Genomic DNA, 25,366 nt, shown 5'->3' on the forward strand with positions numbered 1-25,366 from the left:
AAACATCTACAGACATTGCAACTGAGGAGGAAAAAAAATAAAATAAAACACACAGAGAGGCAAAATGAGAAGTCACAGACAGCGTCATCACCTTGAGTCATACTGTGGGAGTGGAGAAGAATAGCTGCAAAATAATTTAGAAAGCAAATTGGGGAAAAATTAATATGAGATTATTAGAAGCAAGCAACAAAAATGTTGATCATAAACAAATGCAGTATAATAAAAGCAAAAAGCCATTTCAGTTTGGTCCTAGCTGGTGGAGAGCGATGGGGGTTACTTCCCTCTTCTGAAAGCGAAAGAGATTATGCAATAGTGCTATGCATTTAGATGAAATTAAAATCTTGGGTCAAAAATTGGATGGCAAGCCTATTTTGGCATTGGTTAGGGGAAAAAAAATGTAAGGATTGTTTTGCATTGTGCAAGCATTCTTGGAACCTGGATTATGTTAAAGGATGTAATGCTGAGGGTAAAAGAGCCTTCTCTGTGGTGGCCTCTGGAACCAACTCCCCTCAGAGATTAGAATTGCCCCCACTCTCCTTGCCTTTCGTAAGCTACTTAAAACTCACCTCTGCCGTCAGGCATGGGGGAATTGAGATCCTCTTTCCCCCGAGGCCTTTACAATTCTATGCATGGTATGTATGTATGTATGTTTGGTTTTTATATTAATAGGTTTTTAATCGTTTTTAGTATTAGATTACTATTGTACACTGTTTTATTGTTGCTGTTAGCTGCTCCGAGTCTCCAGAGAGGGGGGGCATACAAATCCAATAAATAAATAAATAAATAAATGTTCAGTAAGTTTATGAGAGCACATATTTTAAATTTTTGAGAATGTAAATTATCTGAAACAATGCCACACTGTGAAGGTATAGGTTTGATTTTGGCTTAGCTTGTTGCTTGATCTCTGGCCCCTATTGGTTGAAACCAAGGGTGAAACTCAAAAACTTTCCCTACTGGTTCTGAAAAAAGGTTCTGACGATCATTCATTCATTCATTCATTCATTCATTTATTTATTACTTAGATTTGTATGCCGCCCCTCTCCGAAGACTCGGGGCGGCTCACAACACGTGGAACAAATCATAAATAATCTGACAAATTTACAATATTTAAAGATTTAAAAAAGACCCCATATACTAACAGACATACACACAAGCATACCATATATAAATTAAACATGCCCAGGGGGAGATGTTTCAGTTCCCCCATGCCTGACGGCAAAGGTGGGTTTTAAGGAGTTTACGGAAGGCAGGAAGAGTAGGGGCAGTTCTAATCTCCGGGGGGAGTTGGTTCCAGAGGGCCGGTGCCGCCACAGAGAAGGCTCTTCCCCTGGGCCCCGCCAACTGGCATTGTTTAGTTGACGGGACCCGGAGAAGATCCACTCTGTGGGACCTAATCGGTTGCTGGGATTCGTGCGGCAGGAGGCGGTCTCGGAGATCATGCAGTACACGTGATTATCATAGCTGATTTTCAGAACATTTTATTTATTTTTTAAAAGCATTTTTTTTACTACCGGTTCGGGCGAACCAGCCCAAACTGTTAGCATTTCACCCTTGGTTGAAACTCCCAACTGATGGTTTATTGAGCTTGCACAGGTCTACGAGAAAATACAAGGCATTTGCAGTACTGAGGTCCTACCCTTGCGTCAATTAGTATTGATTCTTTCTACTCCTCTCTTGGAGCCTAGTGGTGAGATTAGAAGCAATTGCTGCCAATTTCAATTAGTTCCACTTTAGGGTTTCATTTGAATTCTACATCATGGTTAGCCTTAAAAGGTATTGGGGGGGAAATCCAATAAACTTCAAATTAAATGGAAAAAAAATAATAGGGTGATAGACGCAAAGAATTTTGAAGGACTATAGCAGTGATGGCGAACCTATGGCACAGGTGCCACAGGTGGCATGCCGGCACACGTAAGCCATTGCCCCAGCTCAGCTCCAGTTCGCATGTGTACACTAGCCCAGGGTTTCCCAACCTTGGCAACTTGAAGATACCTGGACTTCAACTCCCAGAATTCCCCAGCCAGCATTCGCTGGCTGGGGAATTCTGGGAGTTGAAGTCCAAATATCTTCAAGTTGCCAAGGTTGAGAAACACTGCACTAGCCAGCTGGGTTTTGGTTCACACACCGGGAGGGCATTTTTGGCTTCTGGAGGGCCTCCAGGGGGTTGAGAGAGGGCATTTTTGCCCTCCCCGGGTTCCAGGGAAGCCTCTGAGTCTGGGGAGGGTGAAAATGCCCTTCCCGGCTCCCCGGAGGCTCTCTGGAAGCCAGAAACGCCCTCCCAGAGCCTCTGTGCAAGCCAAAAATCAGCTGGCTGGCACACACATGCATTTTGGAGCTGAGCTAGGGCAACAGCAGATAAGACTCCGCGTGCCACCTGTGGCATCCGTTCCAGAGGTTCACCATCACTGTTCTAGGGTAAAACAGTGAAAGTTTAACAGTGCAAGGTGCCACAAAGAATTGACTTTTACCTGTGCCGGAAAACTAAGGGATTTTAGACATTTAGAAGTTACACTGAATGGTTTACAGACATGCTTGAGGGGGGAGGGCGAGTACATTCTTGATAGCTAGCAACTTGGGGGCCTGAGAGCTATTTGAACCCCCCCTCCCCTACCAGACCTAATTTTACCAGAATGATCTACAGAGTTCCCATCTTGTATGGCCAAGAAGTATTTTTCCAGCTGGTCTTTGGCGGGATTTAACAACTGATCCTGAATCAATCGTTCTATCAATTGGAATCAACTCCCCCCAGAGATCAGAATTGCCCCCACTCTCCTTGTCTTTCGTAAATTGCTTAAGACCCACCTATATTGCCAGACATGGAGGAATTGAGACATCTCCCCCAGGCTTATATAGTTTTATGTATAGTATGCTTGTGTTGTATGGTTTTTAAATGATGGGTTTTTAGATATTTTCTTTTAAATATTAGGTTAGTTTTATTATTGTTGTGAGCTGCCCCGAATCTGAGAAGGGCGGCATGCAAATCTAATAAATCTAACGTAACGTAACGTAACCTAATCTAATCTAATCTAATCTAATCTAATCTAATAAATCTAATGTAATGTAATCTAATGTAATTTAATCTAATCTAATCTAATCTAATCTGGCGGGACCTAGGGGAAGAGCCTTCTCTGTGGTGGCTCCGACCCTCTGGAACCAGCTCCCCCCTGAGATTAGGATTGCCCCCACCCTCCTTGCCTTTCATAAACTCCTTAAAACCCACCTCTGCCGTCAGGCATGGGGGAACTAAAACATCTCCCCCTTGCCCATGTTGTTTGCTGTCTGATTGATTGTGTGCTTGTTTTTTATATATATTGGGATTGTTTTATGAATTTCTCAACTTAAAATTGTAATTGGATTGGTGGGCATTGGATTTGTCACTATGTACTGTTTTTTGCTATTGTTGTGAGCCGCCCCGAGTCTGCGGAGAGGGGCGGCATATAAATCCAATAAATCTAATCTAACCTAACCTAACCTAACCTAACCTAATCTAATCTAATGACCGATACTCGCTTATGGCCACCTCTTTGCCATCTCGCACAATTCACAACTATTTAATCCGTTGTGGGAATCTAGAGATTTAGCAGCCCTTGCAGAGATAAAAACCTCCTTTCTACATTGCAGGAATGTTTCCTAATTAACATTTTAAGAGAAAGGGAGGGAGGTATTTTCAATCAGAGCGAGATGAAAAGAACTGGCCCTTTTCAAAGGCGGCAGCTGCTCACTCCCTATTTAATATAAGTTGGGTGCATCAGCTAAGAAGATGACTGTCACCATATTAATAGTGCCACAAACAATGTTGACATTTGGGAGAACCAGAGAGTTTATTCTAGACTTCTGTATTCCTGGAATGAATTTAAATAAAGCTGTCCATTTGGGACAAGGCAGTAAACAAAGCTGAGGAAAGATTAGGAAAGTTCCTGAGGAATAAAGCTGTACTATATATCTTTTTGAAAGCCTCTTTCATATTTTGATTTGGTGGTGGGGAGATTATTTTGCTTATAGCTGTAATTATAGAGACACTTTTGAAGGGAAGAAGAGGAAATGGAAGCAACCTTGTAATTATAGCAAACATGTCTAAACATTTAAAAATAGTCTTCAAAAACTTTGAGAAGGTTCTTACTAGTGTTTGAAAAATACATTTCCTTTTTTGGACAGGCATAATACAGTGATACCTCGTCTTACAAACGCCTCGTCATACAAACTTTTCGAGATACAAACCCGGAGTTTAAGATTTTTTTGCCTCTTCTTACAAACTATTTTCATCTTACAAACCCACCGCCGCCCCTGGGATGCACCGTCTCCAGACTTCCGTTGCCAGAGAAGCACCCGTTCTTGCGCTGCTGGGATTCCCCTGAGGCTCCCCTCCATGGGAAACCCCACCTCCAGACTTCCATTGCCAGCGAAGCACTTGTTTTTGCAATGCTGGGATTCCCCTGCAGCATCTCAAAAACACAGAAGTTCGTAGGTGGGGTTTCCTATGGAGGGGAACCTCAGGGGAATCCCAGCAGTGCAAAAACGGGCACTTCGGCTGGCAAAAGGGGTGAATTTTGGGCTTGCACGCATTAATTGCTTTTCCATTGATTCCTATGGGAAACATTGTTTCGTCTTACAAACTTTTCACCTTAAGAACCTCGTCCCAGAACCAATTAAGTTTGTAAGACAAGGTATCACTGTATCTCTTTTAACTTACTGGGAAATCAAATCATCTTATTCTTGCTTAAATGGAACTGAAATTTATGAAAATTGAGCTGTTTTGTTGACACATACCTATTTCTCTATCATGCACCCAGTCTAATTTAATTATCAATGCTAATTTATTTGCAACAGTTAATGAAACTGGTGCAGGTCATGAAAAAGGAACCCTTCAATTAATTAGATGTCAGCCTTATGAAGTATCTGTGTTCCATAATGTAGTTTTAAATCAAAACAGTGGACTAAGAACTGTTGAGCTCAGAGTTTTTCAGGGAGGGAAAAAAGTCAGCAGAAGAACATGGGAGTTGAGTTCCAGGCCTCTTTAGGATCCCATAATGGTGTGCTCTGAGTTTCCCTCTCTCTAGTGGTTCTGGCTCACAAAGCACAGTTAGATTATAAAGCGAAATCAGCCATATCCATAAGCAGAACAGACACCTCTACTAGTATATGAAGCAGTTCCTTATTAGTTAGAGGAATGGAATCAGAATTTGCATCTGTATCTGTCTGACTATCTGTCTCTGTCTGTCCGTCCGTCCATCCCGCCATCTCTCCATCCATCCATCCACCCATCTATCTTCTATCTATCTATCTATCTATCTATCTATCTATCTATCTATCTATCTATCTATCTATCTTCTATCTATCTTCTATCTATCTATCTATCTATCTATCTATCTATCTATCTATCTATCTACTATCTATCTATCTATCTATCTATCTTCTTTCTATCTATCTATCTATCTATCTATCTATCTATCTTCTATCTATCTATCTATCTATCTATCTATCTTCTTTCTTTCTATCTATCTATCTATCTATCTATCTATCTTCTATTTATCTATCTATCTATCTTCTATCTATCTATCTATCTATCTATCTTCTATCTATCTATCTATCTATCTATCTATCTATCTATCTTCTATCTATCTATCTATCTTTCTATCTATCTTCTATCTATCTATCTATCTTTCTATCTATCTATCTTCTATCTATCTATCTATCTATCTATCAATCATCTATCTATCTTCTATCTATCATATATCTATCATCTATTTCTAGGTATACAGGAAATGGAAAGATTCTTCCATATATCCAAGACGAAGAAACTTACAACTACAGTGTTACCTCTAATTAAGAACTTAATTCGTTCCGTGACCAGATAAGTAGAAAAGTTTGTAAGTAGAAGCAATTTTTCTCATAGGAATCAATGTAAAAGCAAATAATACGTGCAAACCCATTAGGAAAGAAATAAAAGCTTGGAATTTGGGTGGGATGAGAAAGAGGAAGAAGAGGAGGAGGACAGTCGCTGCCGAAGGAAGAAGGTGAGGTGAGGGGAATCAAAAGAATCCAAAACTTTAAGGCTTAAAAAAAAAAAGAGGGACTCTGATGCGATGAGGAGGAGCACACGCCTATTATATACCCAACGCAAGGCTGCCTCCAATGCACTGCGCCAGAGAGAGAAACCCAGGGGGAATGGCAGGAAACTGGCTGGGCCTTCATGCCGCTCTCAAATTTCCTGGGAAATTTTTCCGGGCTCGGGTTCTTAAGTAGAAAATGGTTCTTAAGGAGAGGTCTTAAGAAGAGGCAAAAAAATCTTGAACACCTGGTTCTTATCTAGCAAAGTTCTTAAGTAGAGGCGTTCTTAGGTAGAGGTACCACTGTATTTCAATTTCTCCAAATACACCCAGCTGAGTCATCGTTGAAACATGTTTACAGCATTGTGGACTAGAAGGAGAAATGTTTTGACTTCTAATCTCAGAGCAGGATAAGAGATTTGGCACTGGTATGAATCAGGACCGCCTAAAAAGCTCCCTATTATGGAACACGACTACTCACGGCTTTAAATGTTTAACTGAAAAGCCATCTAATTATTTATCTTGATATGTCTCTCTCTCTCTCTCGCTCTGGGCTATTGAAGTGGTGCCCAATCTCAGGTCAAAGTAATCTTTAAAAGACATTAGTTTCATTGTTTTGCTTATCAGAAGCATCAACTTTATTGCTAGGTTTCCTGTTGTATCTCTTGATTACTTTAAGCCAGGGGTTCCCAAACTTTGAAGTTTGAAGACCTCTGCTTTAAGCTATTCTAAGTGTTGGTAGCAGCACAGTGGTGGTGTAGACATTCAATAACCATAAATATCAGATTCCACAGTTGGTATGAAGGAAGTGTATGTCAAAGAAAGTCACTGTGAATAGGTTCTTCCCAGGCACTGCATGGTTTCACCCTAAGTGGAGGAAGGATAATATCTGTTGTGGTTAGCTCTGGCCCAGCTCCTGCCCCAAGGACTGTGGATGTGGGGGAGACATCCACATGCTGCAGGCCTGTTTTGCCCCCGGTGGAATCTGCTGATGAAGACTCCTCTGACCAAGAAGACAGGAGTGACAGGGAGGAGGAAAGTGGGGCAGACAGCTCAGAAGGAGATCAATTATCTAGCTCCTCCTTGGATTCAGAATAAGAATGATACAGCCATGCATGCAGAGAGCGATGCATAGGCAACAACAACTGAGAGATTATTATCAAAGAAAATGAGGCCACCTGTGGTTGGGTGGGGCTGTGGTAATTAGTGAGGCTGCTATAAAGAGCAGCCTGTGGGTTTGGCCATTGTGGAGGATTATCTGATCGTTGTGTTTTGTGACCGCTTTACTGACTTTGACCTTTTGTGTGCTGATTTTTCCCTGCTTTGAAACTAAACCAGAGCAAAGTGTGTTTCACTTTGTGAAAGAAGAAGGACTGTGAATTGCCTCACAGCTGCAATCTAAGTATCTCAGAACTGATAAGGGACTTGTATAAATTACCAGTTTGTTTGGAGACGAGTGCTCTTTGCTATACCAAAAGAGGACTTGGTTTAAGTGAATTTTCATCATAAAGAACATTGTTTTGAATTTTCAAACGTGTGTGTGTCTGAAATTGTATCTGTGCATTTTTGGGAGGATTCTATCAGAGAGCTCGACAGAACAGTATCCGAACTACTTACCCTGAGTGAATGGGGCTAGACACAAGGTTAACGTTATCCAACGTCTCCGCAGCCCAGCTGTAGTGCCGGAGAGAATCCGAGTCCACTTCTCTAGGAAACGTCGGAGGCTTCAAAGAGATGGTCAACAAGAAACAAGAAATAAGAAACATTCTGTGCTTTATGACAATCAAGTCCTTAACAAGGCCTCTGGAAGGAATGGCCATGGCTACTGTGATTGTTTTAAATGTGATGGATACTTTGCCAGCTTTACTTACCTAGTTAGAGCTGGTAGGTAGTCTGGCTCTCCCCTTCTCCCTTATTACCTTTGTCTGCTATCTTTCCTTCAAAGAAACCTCCCTCCTCCACTTATCATTGTTGGAACGCTAAGTTAATTATGCAGCCATTGTCCCCCAGAAAAAAAATCTGTGGGTTGAGTGGGGTTTTGGACCTACACCTCCCCACACAATGCCCAACCATTTATTTCCTTTGTCCATTGCAGTCAGAAGATGAATGAAAGGAGGACAAGATATTTCATTCGAGGCTCTTGCCCAGGCACCAAACCCCCTCTATGAGCCCAACTGAATCAAACACATCACCAATTGCTTCATTGCAATAATATTATCCCTATAAGAAAAACGGATGTCCACCTATAACAACTTGTCCATTTTAAAAGGCAGGGGGCAGTTACTCAATACATAGCATGCAAAGTGTTGGTTATGACCTATGAAGCCCTTCATGGCATCGGACCAGAATATCTCCGGGACCGCCTTCTGCTGCATGAATCCCAGCGACCGATTAGGTCCCACAGAGTTGGCCTTCTCCGGGTCCCGTCGACTAAACAATGTCGTCTGGTGGGTCCCAAGGGAAGAGCCTTTTCTGTGGCGGCCCCGATCCTCTGGAACCAGCTCCCCCCTGAGATTAGAACTGCCCCCACCCTCCTTGCCTTTCGTAAACTCCGTAAAACCCACCTCTGCCGTCAGGCATGGGGAAACTGAAATAACTTCCCCAGGCCTATATTGTTTATGTATGGTGTGTTGTGTGCATGTTTTTAAATTATGGGTTTTTAGTTTAAATTATTAGATTTGTATTACATATTGTTTTGCCACTATTGTTGTGAGCCGCCCCGAGTCTACGGAGAGGAGCAGCATACAAATTTAATAAATAATAATAATAATAATAATAATAATAATAATAATAATAATAATGCCTGGCGTGAGGTCCAGGGTTCTCCTTCCCACCTCTCTTGATAAGCAAGGGGAGGAAGTTCTTAGCTTCTAGTGCAGATATTCTGCTATTTCTCAGAATGCTTCTTTTTCTGCATCCCGCATGGGTGGTGTTATGTCCCAGCGATGAGCCCCCCCAAGAAGTAGGCCCCCACACACTGATTTTGCAAGATTTAAGCATGCAATTCTAATATTTTAGGAGCAGGGAGGTTTGGATTTAGAAATCCAGCAACAAAGCAAGAAACAAGTCTGTTTGGTGCCAGCTGCTAATTAGAATCCAAAATAGAAACCAAAACTCATAGATATTATATTTGATCATACAACTCTTATTAACTGATTCACTGTGAGTTGGCAGGAAGCCCGAGATAATGAGCCCAACTCCCCAGGGAGGGCTTTAGAGGCTAGCTCCACCCCTTGAGAAAGGGCGTATCAGTGTAACCAATGCCCCTTCTCCAAGAAGGGTAGAGCTAGGCTCCAAGTGTGTGGGACATACCAAAGTTAGGCGCTTTTTACAGGCGGGATACCTGGGCCTGGTTGAGACCATTCTGCTAGTGTAATCTGTTACAGTACCCCGCGGGCAAAACCTGTGTCCTCTGAGACAGTGTTTCCCAATTTTGACAACTTGAAGATATCTGGACTTCAACTCCCAGAAGTCCCCAGCCAGTAAAGAAATCTGGAACCCGCCCCTGATGGCAGCCCTGGTCCAATCAAGCTGAAGGACTGCAAAAAGGGTGTATTTAAATCCCTCCCCCACCATCCAGAGTCACAAGGAACTTACCGTCTCCTTTGGCGGCACCAGAAGTTCTTCAATCATCACGCTGTCCCGAGTATAAGAGCTTCTATTCAAGGTGTAGGACCTATCCGAACTGAAGGAGCGGAGGCTGGTTGTATTTTACAATTTATCAGAGAGTGGGATGATGAGGATGAGATGAACAAAAGAAAAATTAATTCATGCAACTTCCAGGGAGTAAGCTCAACGTCCCTAAACCAGGGTTCTCCAACCTTGGCAACTTTAAGACTTGTGGACTTCAACTCCCAGAGTTCCTTTCTTTGCTTTGCCGGCTGAGGAATTCTGGGAGTTGAAGTCCACAAGTCTTAAAGTTGCCAAGGTTGGAGAACCCTGCCCCAAACCACGTGTAATTGTGGGGGAGTTTAAAAATGTTACAACTACAGTTTTGATTAAATTTTTTAGTGATTTCCTCCTGGCCCCGTTGACAAAATCTGAACAGTTTCACCATTTATTCTGGCAATTTCATTTGGTCAAAGGAAGCCTTTGGATATTGTCCCTCAGCAGAAATTGGAAGTGGTCTTCACAGCTACTTTATCCATTTTAAATCAGAGGGCATCTATTGGGATGTGGTAAAAAGGTACACTAGGTGTACAATTACCAATTACAGTGGTACCTCTACTTAAGAAATTAATTTGTTCTGTGACCAGGTTCTTAAGTAGAAAAATTTGTAAGTAGAAGCAATCTCGCGCCGGGTGTATGGGAGGCAGCATGAGGGAGTCACCACAGCAAAGTGGTTTATTCCCTCTCCAAGCGCCCAGAGAAAGGAAAATGCTTCGTTCGCTCTGGACTGCCAAAGCCTCCTTAAGCGCCACTGAAAGGCTCCTCTGGCAGCCCAGAAAAGCCTGAGATGGATTACATTAGATTTAGATTAGATTTATTGGATTTATATGCCGCCCCTCTCCGAAAACTCAGGGCGGCTCACAAAACTCGGGGCGGCTCACAATGGGCAGGATTGAAGGGGGAATGGCAGGAAACTGGGCGGGCCTTCGTGCCGCTCTCAAATTTCCTGGGAAATTTTTCCGGTCTCGGGTTCTTAAGTAGAAATTGGTTCTTAAGAAGAGGCAAAAAAATCTTGAACACCCGGTTCTTATCTAGAAAAGTTCTTAAGCAGAGGTGTTCTTAAGTAGAGGTACCACTGTATTACTAAATTTAATATTTGCATTGTACCACTGAATTTAATCTCAAGTAAGCTTATTCAAAGTATAATCATGATTGATTTCAACGGGAAATGTAATGACTTTACATTTATGATTTATTCCAAATTTCCAAATAGAGATGCACACTTTAGGAGAATTTTCTCAAAACTGCCCTTCAATGTCTTTAGCCTAGACCAGAGGTAGGCAAAGTTGGCTCTTCTATGACATGTGGACTTCAACTCTCAGAATTCCTGAGCCAATCATGATAACTCAGGAATTCTGGGAGTTGAAGTCCACAAGTCATAGAAGAGCCAACTTTGCCTACCCCTGGCCTAGACCTTGTCACTTATGTAGATACTTATTTAGTCAATGTTTTATTTGCCCTTCAAATGATGGCACTGCGGACTGTGGATTTATTTATTTTATTTTCCATCACACACAAATATTATTGTGTGCATCTATCCATGCATAGCTAACTGTTTGTAAAACGAGGAACGGTTAGGTTAACATAGAAAAATAATAATTTCCCTGATTAATTAAGACAGCTGAGGTTCAACTCATCCATTTTATCGAGAATCTTTCCATGTTGTTTTAAAAATTGAGTTCTCGCAGAGGCTACCTGGTCTTCCCTTCTTCAAAAGGGAAGAGTCCACCTTAAGAACTGACCACACTACAGTGTTCCCTTGATTTTCGCGGGTTTGAATTTCGCGAAAAGTTTATTCCACGGTTTTTCAAAAATATTAATTAAAAAATACTTTGCGGTTTTTTTCCCTATACTATGGTTTTTCCCGCCCGATGACATCATATGTCATCGCCAAACTTTCATCCGACTTTAATTTTAAAAAAATTAATAAACTTTAATAAATAAAAATGGTGAGTAATGATCTAAATGGTTGCTAAGGGAATGGGAAATTGCACTTTAGGGGTTTAAAGTGTTAAGGGAAGGCTTGTGATACTGTTCATAGCCAAAAATAGTGTATTTACTTCCGCATCTCTACTTTGCGGAAATTCGACTTTCGCAGGCAGTCTTGGAACGCATCCCCCATGAAAATCGAGGGAACACTGTATTACTATCTGTCTTCTCATCGTTCCTATCATCCATCTCCTCCCACTTATGACTGTAGCTTGTTGCTTGTATCCTTACGATTTATATTAATATTGATTGTTTCCTGATTGCTTATTTGATCCCTATGACAATCATTAAGTGTTGTATCTCATGATTCTTGGCAAATGTATCTTTTCTTTTATGTACACTGAGAGCATCTGCACCAAAGACAAATTCCTTGTGTGTCCAATCACCCTTGGCCAATAAAGAATTCTATTCTGTTCTATTCTAATCTAACATTAAGAGGATCCCATATTTCTGATTGGCTTTGTACTTGAAGCACACTTCATGTGCAACACAACAAGGAATAGAAGCTTGCTTAAAGGAAGCTCATTCCAACCTCAGGCCTTTCGGATTAACTCACCCATCAGAAACAAAGAAGAGGTTATGGGCCATCCTTTAGAAGGTGAACTTGTTCAAAATCCAGGGTCAACATTAGAAGACTGCCCTTTATAAGCAGGGAGTCCAGGAGTTTAGCTCAGTGGACAACGGAGTGAGGCAGGAGGCGGACATCTGAGTCCACTCTCCTGGTAAGATTGTCTCTTCCATTTTATGCAAGGGATACAATGGCATCAACATGCCAAATCTAGCATCTTTTATTCATTTTATTTTATTTTTATTTATTAGATTTGTATGAATCCCAGCGACGAATCCCAGCGACCGATTAGGTCCCACAGAGTTGGCCTTCTCCGGGTCCCGTCGACTAAACAATGTCGTCTGAAGAGCCTTCTCTGTGGTGGCCCCGGCCTTCTGGAATCAACTCCCCCTGGAGATCAGAACCGCCCCCACCCTCCTTGCCTTTCGTAAGTTACTGAAGACCCACATATGTCGTCAGGCATGGGGAAATTGAACCCCTGGGTTTATATTATTTATGTATGGAATGTGTTGTATGGTTTTAATAATGGGTTTTTAGACGCTTTTTAAATGTATCAGATTTGTTTACATTGTTGTTATTGTTGTGAGCCGCTCCGAGTCTCCGGAGAGGGGCGGCATACAAATCTAATAAATTAAATTAAATTGTATGCCGCTCTTTTCCAAAAACTCGGGGCGGCTCATAGCATAATTATAAAAACAAACGTACAAGACAAATCTAATATATTAAAAAGTACAACTAAAATCCCTATAAATTACTCCGTCAGTTCATCTTCTCCTGAAGTTTGGAGGAAAACAATCGGAATCCACCAAAACAATGGCTACGCATTTATATCTTACGTTTTAATCCTGGAAGTTACATAGAGCAAATGTTAGAAGACATGCCATGGTTTTTTATTTTAAAAAATGCTTACTCTTGCAAGGGAGAAAAAGAAAAAGATCAAATAATATGCATTCAGCAAACAGAAGAATGTCTGGGAGGCTAAGTTTTTTAAAAAATGAAAAAGTGGCTTAATAGCATATGACAATGACATGCACTCTGGACTTTTGAGTAAAGTTCCCAAATTGGGTCTTCTACAACAGTGATTTTCAACCTTTTTTGAGCCGCGGCACATTTTTTTACATTTACAAAATCCTGGGGCACACCACCAACAAAATGACACAAAATGACACCCTAAGATCCTCTCCTCTTTTTCCATCCATGTCTCCTCCCACCCTTGTGTGTGTGTGTGTGTATACACACTCTTGAACCATTTCCAAAAACAGGTGAGGGCTGGGGTTTTTCTCTCTCTTATTCTTTGGTTGCTTTTTATCATATGCTTTAAATCAAGAGTCACTTCTCTCTTTTGTTTCTCTCTCTTTCCTCTCATTCTCTGTCTCAATCCTTTTCTCATTTCTCTTTTTTTCCTCCCCTTTTTGCTCATTTCTCTCTCTCTCTCTCTCCTTTTCTCTCTCTCTTGCTTTCTTTCTCTCTTGCTTTCTTTCTCTCTCTTTCTCTATTCTTTCTCTCTCTTGCTTTCTTTCTCTCTCTCTCTTTCTCTCTCTCTCGCTTTCTTTCTCTCATCAAAAAGTTGCGAGACCGGAACCTGAACTTCCTTCTTTGCGGCACACCTGACCATGTCTCGCGGCACACTGGTTGAAAAACACTGTTCTACAAAACCCTGGTGGCTTTTAGAAGCCTTATCTTGAGGACTGGTCACCATCTTGAACGAGAAGGGAATTTGGTGGATTATTAAAGCTGTCCATCTCATCAAGCCATTAAGCGCTTATAAACCCTCCCCCCCCTCGAGGGTATTTCATCACCGCAGTCATGAAAACAGCAATATCTGGATGCAATCAAGGAGCCATGATATGTTGAGATGCTAACTCAAAACAAGAGAAAAAACCACAAGCAATGAGAAAATCAGACAAACGTTATCAGGCTGCGGCCATGCTTCCTTACCTGACCTTAGGACTAGGTTTAGAAATGGACAAGGGGAAAGGGGAAAAGGAGAAAAAGAAGGAGAAATAGAAAGCAAAGAATCAGTGGGAAAAAAGCACAGTGCCAGAGCAGGATGATAGAGCCACCAATTTATTTATTATTATTTTTTGGGGGGGGGGAGCTTCCTTGGTTGATTTTTCCCACTCAGTGATGGAACAAAATTATTTGGTTTTAATGATTTACAGTGATACCTCGTCTTACAAACGCCTCGTCATACAAACTTTTCGAGATACAAACCCGGGGTTTAAGATTTTTTTGCCTCTTCTTACAAACTATTTTCACCTTACAAACCCACCGCTGCCACTGGGATGCCCCGCCTCCGGACTTCTGTTGCCAGCAAAGCACCCGTTTTGCACTGCTGGGATTTCCCTGAGCCTTCCCTCCATGGGAAACACACCTCCAGACTTCCACGTTTTTCTGATGCTGCAGGGGAATCCCAGCAGTGCAAAAAACGGGCACTTCGCTGGCAACGGAAGTCCGGAGGTGGGGTTTCCCAGTGAGGGGAACCTCAGCGAAGTCACAACATCACAAAAACATGGAAGTCCGGAGATGGTGTTTCGAGGACTTCCGTGTTTTTGTGATGCTGCAATTTCACTGATGCTCCCTTCATTGGGAAACCCCACCTCCAGACTTTCGTTGCCAGCGAAGCGCTCGTTTTTCCGATGCTGCGATTCCCCTACTTGGATTCCCCTGCAGCATCGCAAAAACACAGAAGTCCGGAGGTGGGATTTCCCATGGAGGGGAGCCTCAGGGGAATCCCAGCAGCGCAAAAGCGGGCGCTTCGGCTGGCAAAAGGGGTAAATTTTGGGCTTGCACGCATTAATCGCTTTTCCATTGGTTCCTATGGGAAACATTGTTTCGTCTTACAAACTTTTTACCTTAAGAACCTCGTCCCGGAACCAATTAAGTTTGTAAGACAAGGTATCACTGTATTTATGAAAGAGATCTACACTAGTGGCCAAAATTGTGGAAGCCTTTTAAAAGTGTATTTTCTAAAACTAGTTAACAACACCACTTTTTTTTTTAATTAATGCCGTATAATTATATTATCAATGGAAAGATAATTTAATCAAGAACGTAATGCAATAACTTTTTATGAAGGGTTTACTTTTAGAATAGCAGTTGCAACGAAAAGAAAAGTGAAACAAGGTCTATAAAAATTATCACGTTAGTTAACAACCTAGTTAGGTAACCTTTAGCATGAATTATGGCCTTAACAACATCTTCCCGTGGAGTCAACCAAGTCTTTTGATTCTGCAGCTGTTATAATGTGAAACCAAGACTGAATGACTGCGTCTATTAACTGAGTTTTATTGCTGGGTTGCTTCTCACTAACAAGTTTCGTTTAGTCAGCAATGGAATATGAAAATGTGGAAACTCCTAAAACAAACGGTGACTATCATACTTCAAATATATACACTGCTCAAAAAAAATAAAAATAAAGGAAACACTCAAAGAACACGTCCTAGATCTGAATGAATGAAATATCCTCATTGAATACTTTGTTCTGTACAAAGTTGAATGTGCACAACAGCAGGTGAAATTAATTGTCAATCAGTTTTACTCCCCACCTTTGCCGCCAGGCATGGGGGAATTGAGATATCTCCCCGGGGCCTATACAGTTTATGCATGGTATGTCTGTATGTATGTTTCTTATTAATAAGGGGTTTTTAGCAATTTTTAATTATTAGATTTGTTTATATTGTATTATTACTGTTGTGAGCCGCCCCGAGTCTACGAAAAGGGGCGGCATACAAATCTAATTAATAATAATAATAATAATAATAATAATAATAATAATAATAATAATAATAATAATAATAATAATAATTGAAAGTTTCACAGAAGTTTGATTTACTTGGAATTATCTTCTGTTGTTTAAGTGTTCCCTTTATTTTTTTGAGTAGTATACCTTCCCCAAAGGGTTTCAACAATTTTGGCCACTACTGTATATAGCTGCCCATCTACTAAACAGAACTTTGGGTGGTTATATAAAATCTCCATCCAGGGAACTTCAGGTAAGAGTAGATAGGGAAACACCCTGCTTGTGATCCTGGAGAACTTCCAATGGGAATCAATGTGATTTGGCTACATGGACAACTTCCGGCCTAATATAACCTCCTGCCACGCTCTCAGTTCCTGTGGGATAACAGGAACAGCTCTCAACCCAAGCTGGAGAACCAGCAGATACTGCTCAACCACAAGTCTATGCAAACATCTACTTTTGATACTGACAAAATTGGGTTGGTGGTTAAGCCTCAGAGGAGGTTAATTGTTCAGAGATGGTTTAGTGGCGAGACTGATGTACTGAGAAGATCACTACTGAAGAAACCTAGCAGAGATCTAGTTCTTTCTGATCTGATCTTTTGAGCAACACCTTTTCCGGGCCAAATAACATGGACATGGATCTTCCTAAAATACATTCCAACCTTCATAGAAACATAGAAACATAGAAGACTGACAGCAGAAAAAGACCTCATGGTCCATCTAGTCTGCCCTTATACTATTTTCTGTATTTTATCTTAGGATGGATCTATGTGTTATCCCAGGCATGTTTAAATTCAGTTACTGTGGATTTATCAACCACGTCTGCTGGAAATTTGTTCCAAGGATCTACTACTCTTTCAGTAAAATAATAGTTTTTGTCGCGTAGTTTTCCTAGATATAAAGAATTGTTTTATTACTGTTGTGCTCATCTTAGGTGAACCAGTTAAAAAATTGAGGTTCTACCAAAGAGCCATAAAGTTTGCTCAGCAGTTCTGATCCTAAGGGTGGGAAAATAGGGAAGTGACAGATTAACATTCCATAAATATCTTTGGGATGTGTTCAATCTTCATTGCTCATTCTTCCAGTAAGGACAACTCACTAACTTAATATTGAAATATTCTTTGTTAAACAACTGAAACCAGAGTTGACATTTTGCGGAATAAGAGCCTAGATAATGATGCCACCAGTGGAATGTTATACTATTTGGATTTTTGTAAAAAAAATCTGGGAAAAGGCTTCTATTTATGAGGCAGAGTTGTGCAATGCTGAACTCACATATGATTGAGTACATCGGTTTATCCCTCAAACTCAGCAACTTTAAAAGTGTTTGGACTTCAAATCCCAGAATTCTCCACTCAGACCATACAATCAGGTTGTTAACCTGATCCTACGTAGCTTCTGCTCTGGCAATCTCTCACTACTGACTAGAGCCTACAAAACCTATGCCAGACCCATTCTCGAATACAGCTCATCTGTCTGGAACCCACACCACATCTCAGACATCAACACTCTCGAAAACGTCCAAAGGTATTTCACCAGAAGAGCCCTTCACTCCTCCACTCGAAACAGAATACCTTACGAAAATAGACTAACTATCCTGGATCTTGAAAGCTTAGAACTGCAGCGCCTAAAACACGATTTAAGTATTGCCCACAAGATCATATGCTGCAACGTCCTTCCGGTCAACGACTACTTCAGCTTCAACAGCAACAACACAAGAGCACACAACAGATTCAAACTTAATATTAACCGCTCCAAACTTGACTGTAAAAAATATGACTTTAGCAATCGAGTTGGCGAAGCGTGGAACTCATTGCCGGACTCAGTGGTGTCAGCCCCCACTCCCCAACATTTCTCCCTAAGACTCTCCACGATTGACCTCTCCAGGTTCCTAAGAGGACAGTAAGGGGCGTACATAAGTGCACTAATGTGCCTATCGTCCCCTGTCCAATTGTCTTTCCTTATCTCATATCTCATATATTTTCTCTCCTTTCCTTCTACTTCTCTTCTTTCTTACTTTCTATCTTTATATACATTACTTAATGTCTATTCTCTTTCATATGTATTGTATATTGGACAAAGAATAAATAAATAAATAAATAAATAAATAAATAAAAACTTGTAAGTTGAAAAGGTTGAGAAATACGGGAGTAAATGATTTCCATAATTCAGAAGACCAAGGCAAACCCAGGAATAACCCCCCAAATTCACTTCCGTCCACACTGTGCCTTAGGGGGAGATGCCACTCGCTGTTAGATAATGAAAGGACTTTCTACAAGCAATCATTAAGCTATAGGAAAATGTCCTGGGGGCTGAGTTGGGGAGGTTTAATTATTAGCCTCACAATTCCACCACCTGTAAACTGACTCCTCTTTCCCAACAGAGAGAAAATCATCTCCATAATGATGGCTTTTTAGGTTTCAAGTCTAGCAAAGTAGAAGATGCTCTCGCTAAATAAGAGTTTTAAACTTAATCAATAAAATACAGGAGGTGGCAAAAATGGGTAAACTAACCTTAGAACGACAAGATAAAGACGATACTGAATTTTATAAAACATGGGACCAGTGGTATGTCTGCTTAAATCCAAAGAAATATTTCAAAACATAAATCTCACTAATGACTACCCTTTACCTACAAGAAGCATCAAAACTTGTTACAGATGTGTAATCTTGTGCTGTGAAAGGTAGAAGCAGCTATTTAACATTCTAATTTAAAGGCTGTGTAAATAGCAGTAGTCAACATATCAGTTGACTTTGTTTCTTTCTCTCTCTTATTTTCTTTCTTTTCTGTTTCTTTTTTCTTCTTTTCTTCCTTCTCTTCTTTTTTTTCTCCTTTCTTCCTGTGTTTTGCTTTTTTTTCCTTACATGTCTTTGTAATTTGTATGCCGCCCCGGGTCTTCGGAGAGGGGCAGCATACAAATCTAATAAATTATTATTATAGAAACATAGAAACATAGAAGTCTGACGGCAGAAAAAGACCTCATGGTCCATCTAGTCTGCCCTTATACTATTTTCTGTATTTTTATCTTAGGATGGATATATGTTTATCCCAGGCATGTTTAAATTCAGTTACTGTGGATTTATCTACCACATCTGCTGGAAGTTTGTTCCAAGGATCTACTACTCTTTCAGTAAAATTATTATTATTAATTATGGTCTGGCAGTAGGAAAAGCAAGTAGGATGCTTGGCTGCATAGCTAGAGGTATAACAAGCAGGAAGAGGGAGATTGTGATCCCCTTATATAGAGCACTGGTGAGACCACATTTGGAATACTGTGTTCAGTTCTGGAGACCTCACCTACAAAAAGATATTGACAAAATTGAACGGGTCCAAAGACGGGCTACAAGAATGGTGGAAGGTCTCAAGCATAAAACGTATCAGGAAAGACTTAATGAACTCAATCTGTATAGTCTGGAGGACAGAAGGAAAAGGGGGGACATGATCAAAACATTTAAATATGTCAAAGGGTTAAATAAGGTTCAGGAGGGAAGTGTTTTTAATAGGAAAGTGAACCCAAGAACAAGGGGACACAATCTGAAGTTAGTTGGGGGAAAGATCAAAAGCAACGTGAGAAAATATTATTTCACTGAAAGAGTAGTAGATCCTTGGAACAAACTTCCAGCAGACGTGGTTGGTAAATTCACAGTAACTGAATTTAAACATGCCTGGGATAAACATATATCCATTGTAAGATAAAATACAGGAAATAGTATAAGGGCAGACTAGATGGACCATGAGGTCTTTTTCTGCCGTCAGTCTTCTATGTTTCTATGTTTCTATTATTTTTAATTGTATTTGATCTTTTTTCCCTTTTTTGACTCTTTTTTATATTCAAACAACTAATAAAGATATTTTTAAGGAGGTTTTTTTTGCTTATCCTGCCATGGCAAGAGAGTAGCCTGTGACCCACTTTCCTCCCTTGCAAAAAAGCTGCGCATTCCTTTTGAAAGAAAAGCTGGCGAAGGGCTTTGGCAGGGAGGCAACCACTGGCAAACAAATCGAGACGGTGATCAGGATCCATGCATTCTTTCGGGGGAAGGAAGCCATTAGCTACCCAATGACCCTAGAGACATCCGACCAACCAGTTTGTAGAAATGGGGGCTTGGTGGCTCAGCTATGGGAGCCACAGACAAAGCTCTCCTCTGTTTCGAAAAGAAACTTCCGATGGATTTGGGGGTGTGAGCAGGTACCAGGGAAAAAGGGGTGATTCATTCCCACCTGAATCCATGAATGAGCCTATTGAATGGGGTGGGATGGGTGGATTAGAAGAGGCGCTCTTTTTGCCATAGCAGAACTCTCGTGGAAGGTAGGGCAGAGATGAACGAAAACAATGAAGGCATCACTGGTAAGCCGGAAGCAACCAGGCAGTGACATTGAATGAATTTCGGCAGAAAGAGGGGTTTTTCTGGAAGAAGGCGCTTATGAGGAGAGCGTGCTCGTACCTGGCAGACCGGGCTCCCAGACTGAAGCCTACGTAGCCTTCGGCAGGGAGAGAATCGTCCCCTAATTCTTTGAGATCCTGGGGCCCGAGATATTTGTCCGTGTCCCCCGTCATTGCATCTTCACCTGTTGGCAGAAAAAAAGTGAGTTGGAACTCAGGAATATTATTTATTTATTTATTCGCCCTTTTCCTTAGACTCAGGGCGCCTTACAACATGTTAGCAATAGTACTTTTCTTTTTTAACAGAGCCAGCATATTGCCCCCCACAATCCGGGTCCTCATTTTACCCACCTCGGAAGGATGGAAGGCTGAGTCAACCTTGAGCCGGTGATGAGATTTGAACCGCTGACCTGCAGATCTAGCAGTCAGCTTTTAGTGACCTGCAGTACTGCACTCTACCTGCTGCGCCACCTCGGCTTTATCCAAAACATTGGGGTGGCCACCTTTAAAAACCTTGCTACGAAGTAAAAGTCACACACACACACACACACACACACACACACACACACAGTTTGACGTGCTGAAGGGTGATAAAGATCAACCGTGATCTGTTTCTTCCTTGTTTTAAAAAAAAAGAGAGAGAAATCTTCCTTCATGGGTTCAGAGGTTGGTTCTTCCCGGTTCATAATGGTTCGCCCGAACTGGTAGCGACACACTGGTGATGTCATAGTGATATCCAATGAAGGGCAGCTCGTCTTTGGCACTAATGGTGAACTCACGAGGCCGCCACGGGTACGAGCACATGCGGCGCATATGCACGGACATGTCGGCAGGAGATTTGGCTTCAGCACATGCACAGCAAGAGAAATCTTGTGAGAGGACACACCGCGAATGAGCTTTCGCCAATTTTCACCAATATTTTTGCTTCTGGGTGTGCATAGAAATCACCAAAATCTTGCTTGCATGAGCATGCGCAAGAATCAAATCTCTCGTGAGTGCGCACACATCCCAGAATTTCCTAGCAGGATGGAGCACTGGATGCTGCCCATTACTGGTGACATCATGGAACTGGTTCTGTTGATGCTGGTCGGTGGCCATTTTTAATTAAAAAATAAATAATCAAGCCTAAATCAATTACGGGGGGGATTTTTAATTAATTCATTTTTTGAGCATGCGCAGAAGCTAAGTTTCCGGCACTGCACATGCATCACCATTTTGTTTTTGGCATTTTTTTTTAAAAAAATTCAGCACCGCAGGTGTGAGTGCGCCCACACAGCGCAGGAGTATACAAACCACAGCAAGGTAATTTAGGCCCCACATACATACTGAAGGGCCTTTCTCTGGTGTACATGCCGAAGCAGAGGGCATTATGCACCTCACGGATGAGATTGACCCCATTGTTACCTCATGGATGAATCCCCATGTTGAACAACAGCCATTAAAATAAGAAAGAAAGACAAGCAAGTGACATCCAGGACACCGAATAAAGGCAAAGGGATCCCTGTGTCACATTTCACCTGAACTCACAATAGGGACCCTACTTTCTGACCGCCTCAGAAGGTGATCTGCTGTGGGCATTTGGGCCTCTAGGAGCTCAGCCCAAATCCAAGAAACTTTTAAAACCAACTCTTTTCTTTTATTCTTTTACTCCCCTGTCTTATAATCCATGCCCTGAAGGTTAAGCTGAGAAATATTAATCACCTCAGAAAATCTCCCGCTTAGGCTGGTACCTCCCCACAAGTCTCTACTTACTTACTTACTTATTTTAAATAAATAAATAAATAAGTAAATAAGTAAATAAGTAAATAAGTAAATAAGTAAATAAGTAAATAAGTAAATAAGTAAATAAGTAAATAAGTAAATAAGTAAATAAGTAAATAAGTAAATAAGTAAATAAGTAAATAAGTAAATAAGTAAATAAGTAAATATAAATTGGTTTACAATTTATATAAAATTTATTTATTTACTTGAAATAAATAAATAAATAAATAAATAAATAAATACAGGTGGTTTATAAGCTATGTAAAATTTATTTATTTATTTATTTCAAATAAATTTGTTTTAAATAAATAAATAAATAAATAAATAAGTACAGGTGGTTTACAATTTATATAAAATTTATTTATTTACTTAAAATAAATAAAAATTATTAAGTACCGGTGGTTTATAATTCATATAAAATTTATTTATTTATTTATTTCAAATAAATTTATTTTAAATAAATAAATAAATACAGATGGTTTACAATTTATATAAAAATTTTTTATTTACTTAAAATAAATAAAAATTATTAAGTACAGGTGGTTTATAATTCATATAAAATTTATTTATTTATTTATTTCAAATAAATTTATTTTAAATAAATAAATAAATACAGGTGGTTTACAATTTATGTAAAATTTATTTATTTACTTAAAATAAATAAATAAATAAGTACAGGTGGTTTATAATTTATACACAATTTATTTATTTATTTATTTATTTCAAATAAATTTATTTTAAATAAATAAATAAATACAAGTGGTTTATAATTTATATAAAATTTATTTATTCACTTAAAATAAATAAATAAATAAATAAGTACAGGTGGTTTATAATTTATATACAATTTATTTATTTATTTATTTATTTATTTCAAATAAATTTATTTTAAATAAATAAATAAATACAGGTGGTTTATAATTTATATAAAATTTATCTATCTATCTATCTATCTATCTATCTATCTATCTATCTATCTATCTATCTATCTATCGAATTTAAAGATGCCTGGGATAAACACAGATCCATCCTAAGGTAAAATACAGGAAATAGTATAAGGGCAGACTAGAGATGGACCATGAGGTCTTTTTCTGCCGTCAATGTTTCTATGTTCCTATAAACAAAGAAACAAGCAAATAAGAGAGTACAGGTGGTTTATAATTTATATGAAAATTATTTATTTATAAACAAACAAACAAACAAACAAACAAGAGAGTACAGGTGGGTTTAGCTCCTAATCTGATCTGGATTCAAGGGAGCTGAACACCAGGTCTTCTGTTTTTCTTTTTCAGCTTGATCCCTTTTAAATAAAGTGAGCATTCTCTTAGGACAGGGATCTTTAACCTTGACAATTTTAGGCCCTGAGGAATTCAACTCTTGCCAAGATTGCTGTAGGGTAGGCACGAGTCTGTTTTGCCCATACCGTAGCCCAGCATTTATGGAGGCTCAAAAGCCAGCAAGCACTTCCTCCTTCAAAACCTGGCTTTTCGCAGGACCTGCCCCCTTCGGTTTCCATCTCTCCTAGTCCTTCCCTCCCTCCGTCCTTCCCTTTCAAACCCCTCCACACTGCTTTTAACTTACACTGGGAGTCCAGCTTGGTACTAACCACTGAAATGGCTGGGGAGTCTTTCTTTCCAGACTCAGATTCTGGGTGTAACTTTATGCAGAGATTTGTGGCGGCCCATCCGCTCTGCTCTGTAATCTTACTTAATCACTGAACGTTTCCTTAGCCACACCCTCCCTCTGCTCACTCCTCCAGCTAGGATTATACATACATACATACATACATACATACATACATACATACATACATACATACATACATACATACATACATCTACTACTACTACTACTACTACTACTACTACTACTACTACTACTACTATTGAACGGGTCCAAAGACGGGCTACAAGAATGGTGGAAGGTCTTAAGCATAAAACGTATCAGGAAAGACTTCATGAACTCAATCTGTCTGGACTGGAGGACAGAAGGAAAAGGGGGACATGATAGAAATATTTAAATATCTTAAAGGGTTAAATAAGGTTCAGGAGGGAAGTGTTTTTAATAGGAAAGTGAACACAAGAACAAGGGGACACAATCTGAAGTTAGTTGGGGGAAAGATCAAAAGCAATGTGAGAAAATATTATTTGACTGAAAGAGTAGTAGATCCTTGGAACAAACTTCCAGCAGACGTGGCTGGTAAATCCACAGTAACTGAATTTAAACATGCCTGGGATAAACATATATCCATTGTAAGATAAAATACAGGAAATAGTATAAGGGCAGACTAGATGGACCATGAGGTCTTTTTCTGCCGTCAGTCTTCTATGTTTCTATTATTATTATTATTATTATTATTATTATTATTATTATTATTATTATTATTATTATTATTTAGATTTGTATGCCGCCCCTCTCCGAACACTCAAAGCGGCTCACAACAACAAACAGTACAAATCCAATGAGTAAAAACAATTTTAAACCCTTAATATAAAAAAGCAATCGTACATCTCAGAAAAACCATACATAAGACGGAAACGGCCCGGGGGAATCAATCCCCCCATGCCTGATGGCAGAGATGGGTTTTAAGGAGTTTGCGAACAGCAAGGAGGGTGGGGGCAATCCTAATCTCAGGAAGGAGTCGATTCCAGACGGTCGGGGCCGCCACAGAGAAGGCTCTTCCTCTGGGTTCTGCCAGGTGACATTGTTTCGTCGACGGGACCCGGAGAAGGCCAACTCTGTGGGACCTAACCGGTCGCTGGGATTCGTGTGGCAGAAGGCGGTCCCGGAGATATTCTGGTCCAGTGCCATGAAGGGCTTTAAAGGTCATAACCAACACTTTGAATTGTGACCGGAAACTGATCGGCAACCAATGCAGACTGCGGAGTGTTGGAGTAACATGGGGATATTTAGAGAAGCCCATGATTGCTCTCACAGCTGCATTCTGCATGATCTGAAGTTTCCGAACACTCTTCAAAGGTAGCCCCATGTAGCCACATACATACATACATACATACATACATACATACATACATACATACATAGAAAGAGAGCACTGCACACCAAGGCAACTAGACATAAGAACAGTCCGTCTCTCCCCCCCCCCCCCCCGAATGCCATCACTTTGCTAAACCAATAATTCCCTCACCACTGTCAAACTACTCACTAAGGCTGCATTACTATTAGTCTTCTCGTCATGCCGGTCCC

The 25,366-nt window shown here is 40.3% G+C and overlaps 1 protein-coding gene across 2 annotated transcripts in view; it reads right to left on the minus strand.

Moving 5' to 3' along the window:
* The window catches only part of ANK3 (ankyrin 3), a 460,069-nt gene that overhangs the window by 76,997 nt on the left and 357,706 nt on the right, over positions 1-25,366 (minus strand). For both annotated transcript variants that reach the window (XM_070752072.1, XM_070752071.1), the window contains 3 exons: positions 20,460-20,583; positions 9,645-9,747; positions 7,665-7,771 (listed from right to left, as the gene is read on the minus strand). In XM_070752072.1, the coding sequence (XP_070608173.1) occupies positions 7,665-7,771; positions 9,645-9,747; positions 20,460-20,583 (334 nt within the window). The remainder of the gene's footprint in view (positions 1-7,664; positions 7,772-9,644; positions 9,748-20,459; positions 20,584-25,366) is intronic.

Source organism: Erythrolamprus reginae, chromosome 5 (assembly GCF_031021105.1).
Source record: "Erythrolamprus reginae isolate rEryReg1 chromosome 5, rEryReg1.hap1, whole genome shotgun sequence".
Lineage (NCBI taxonomy): Eukaryota > Metazoa > Chordata > Lepidosauria > Squamata > Dipsadidae > Erythrolamprus > Erythrolamprus reginae.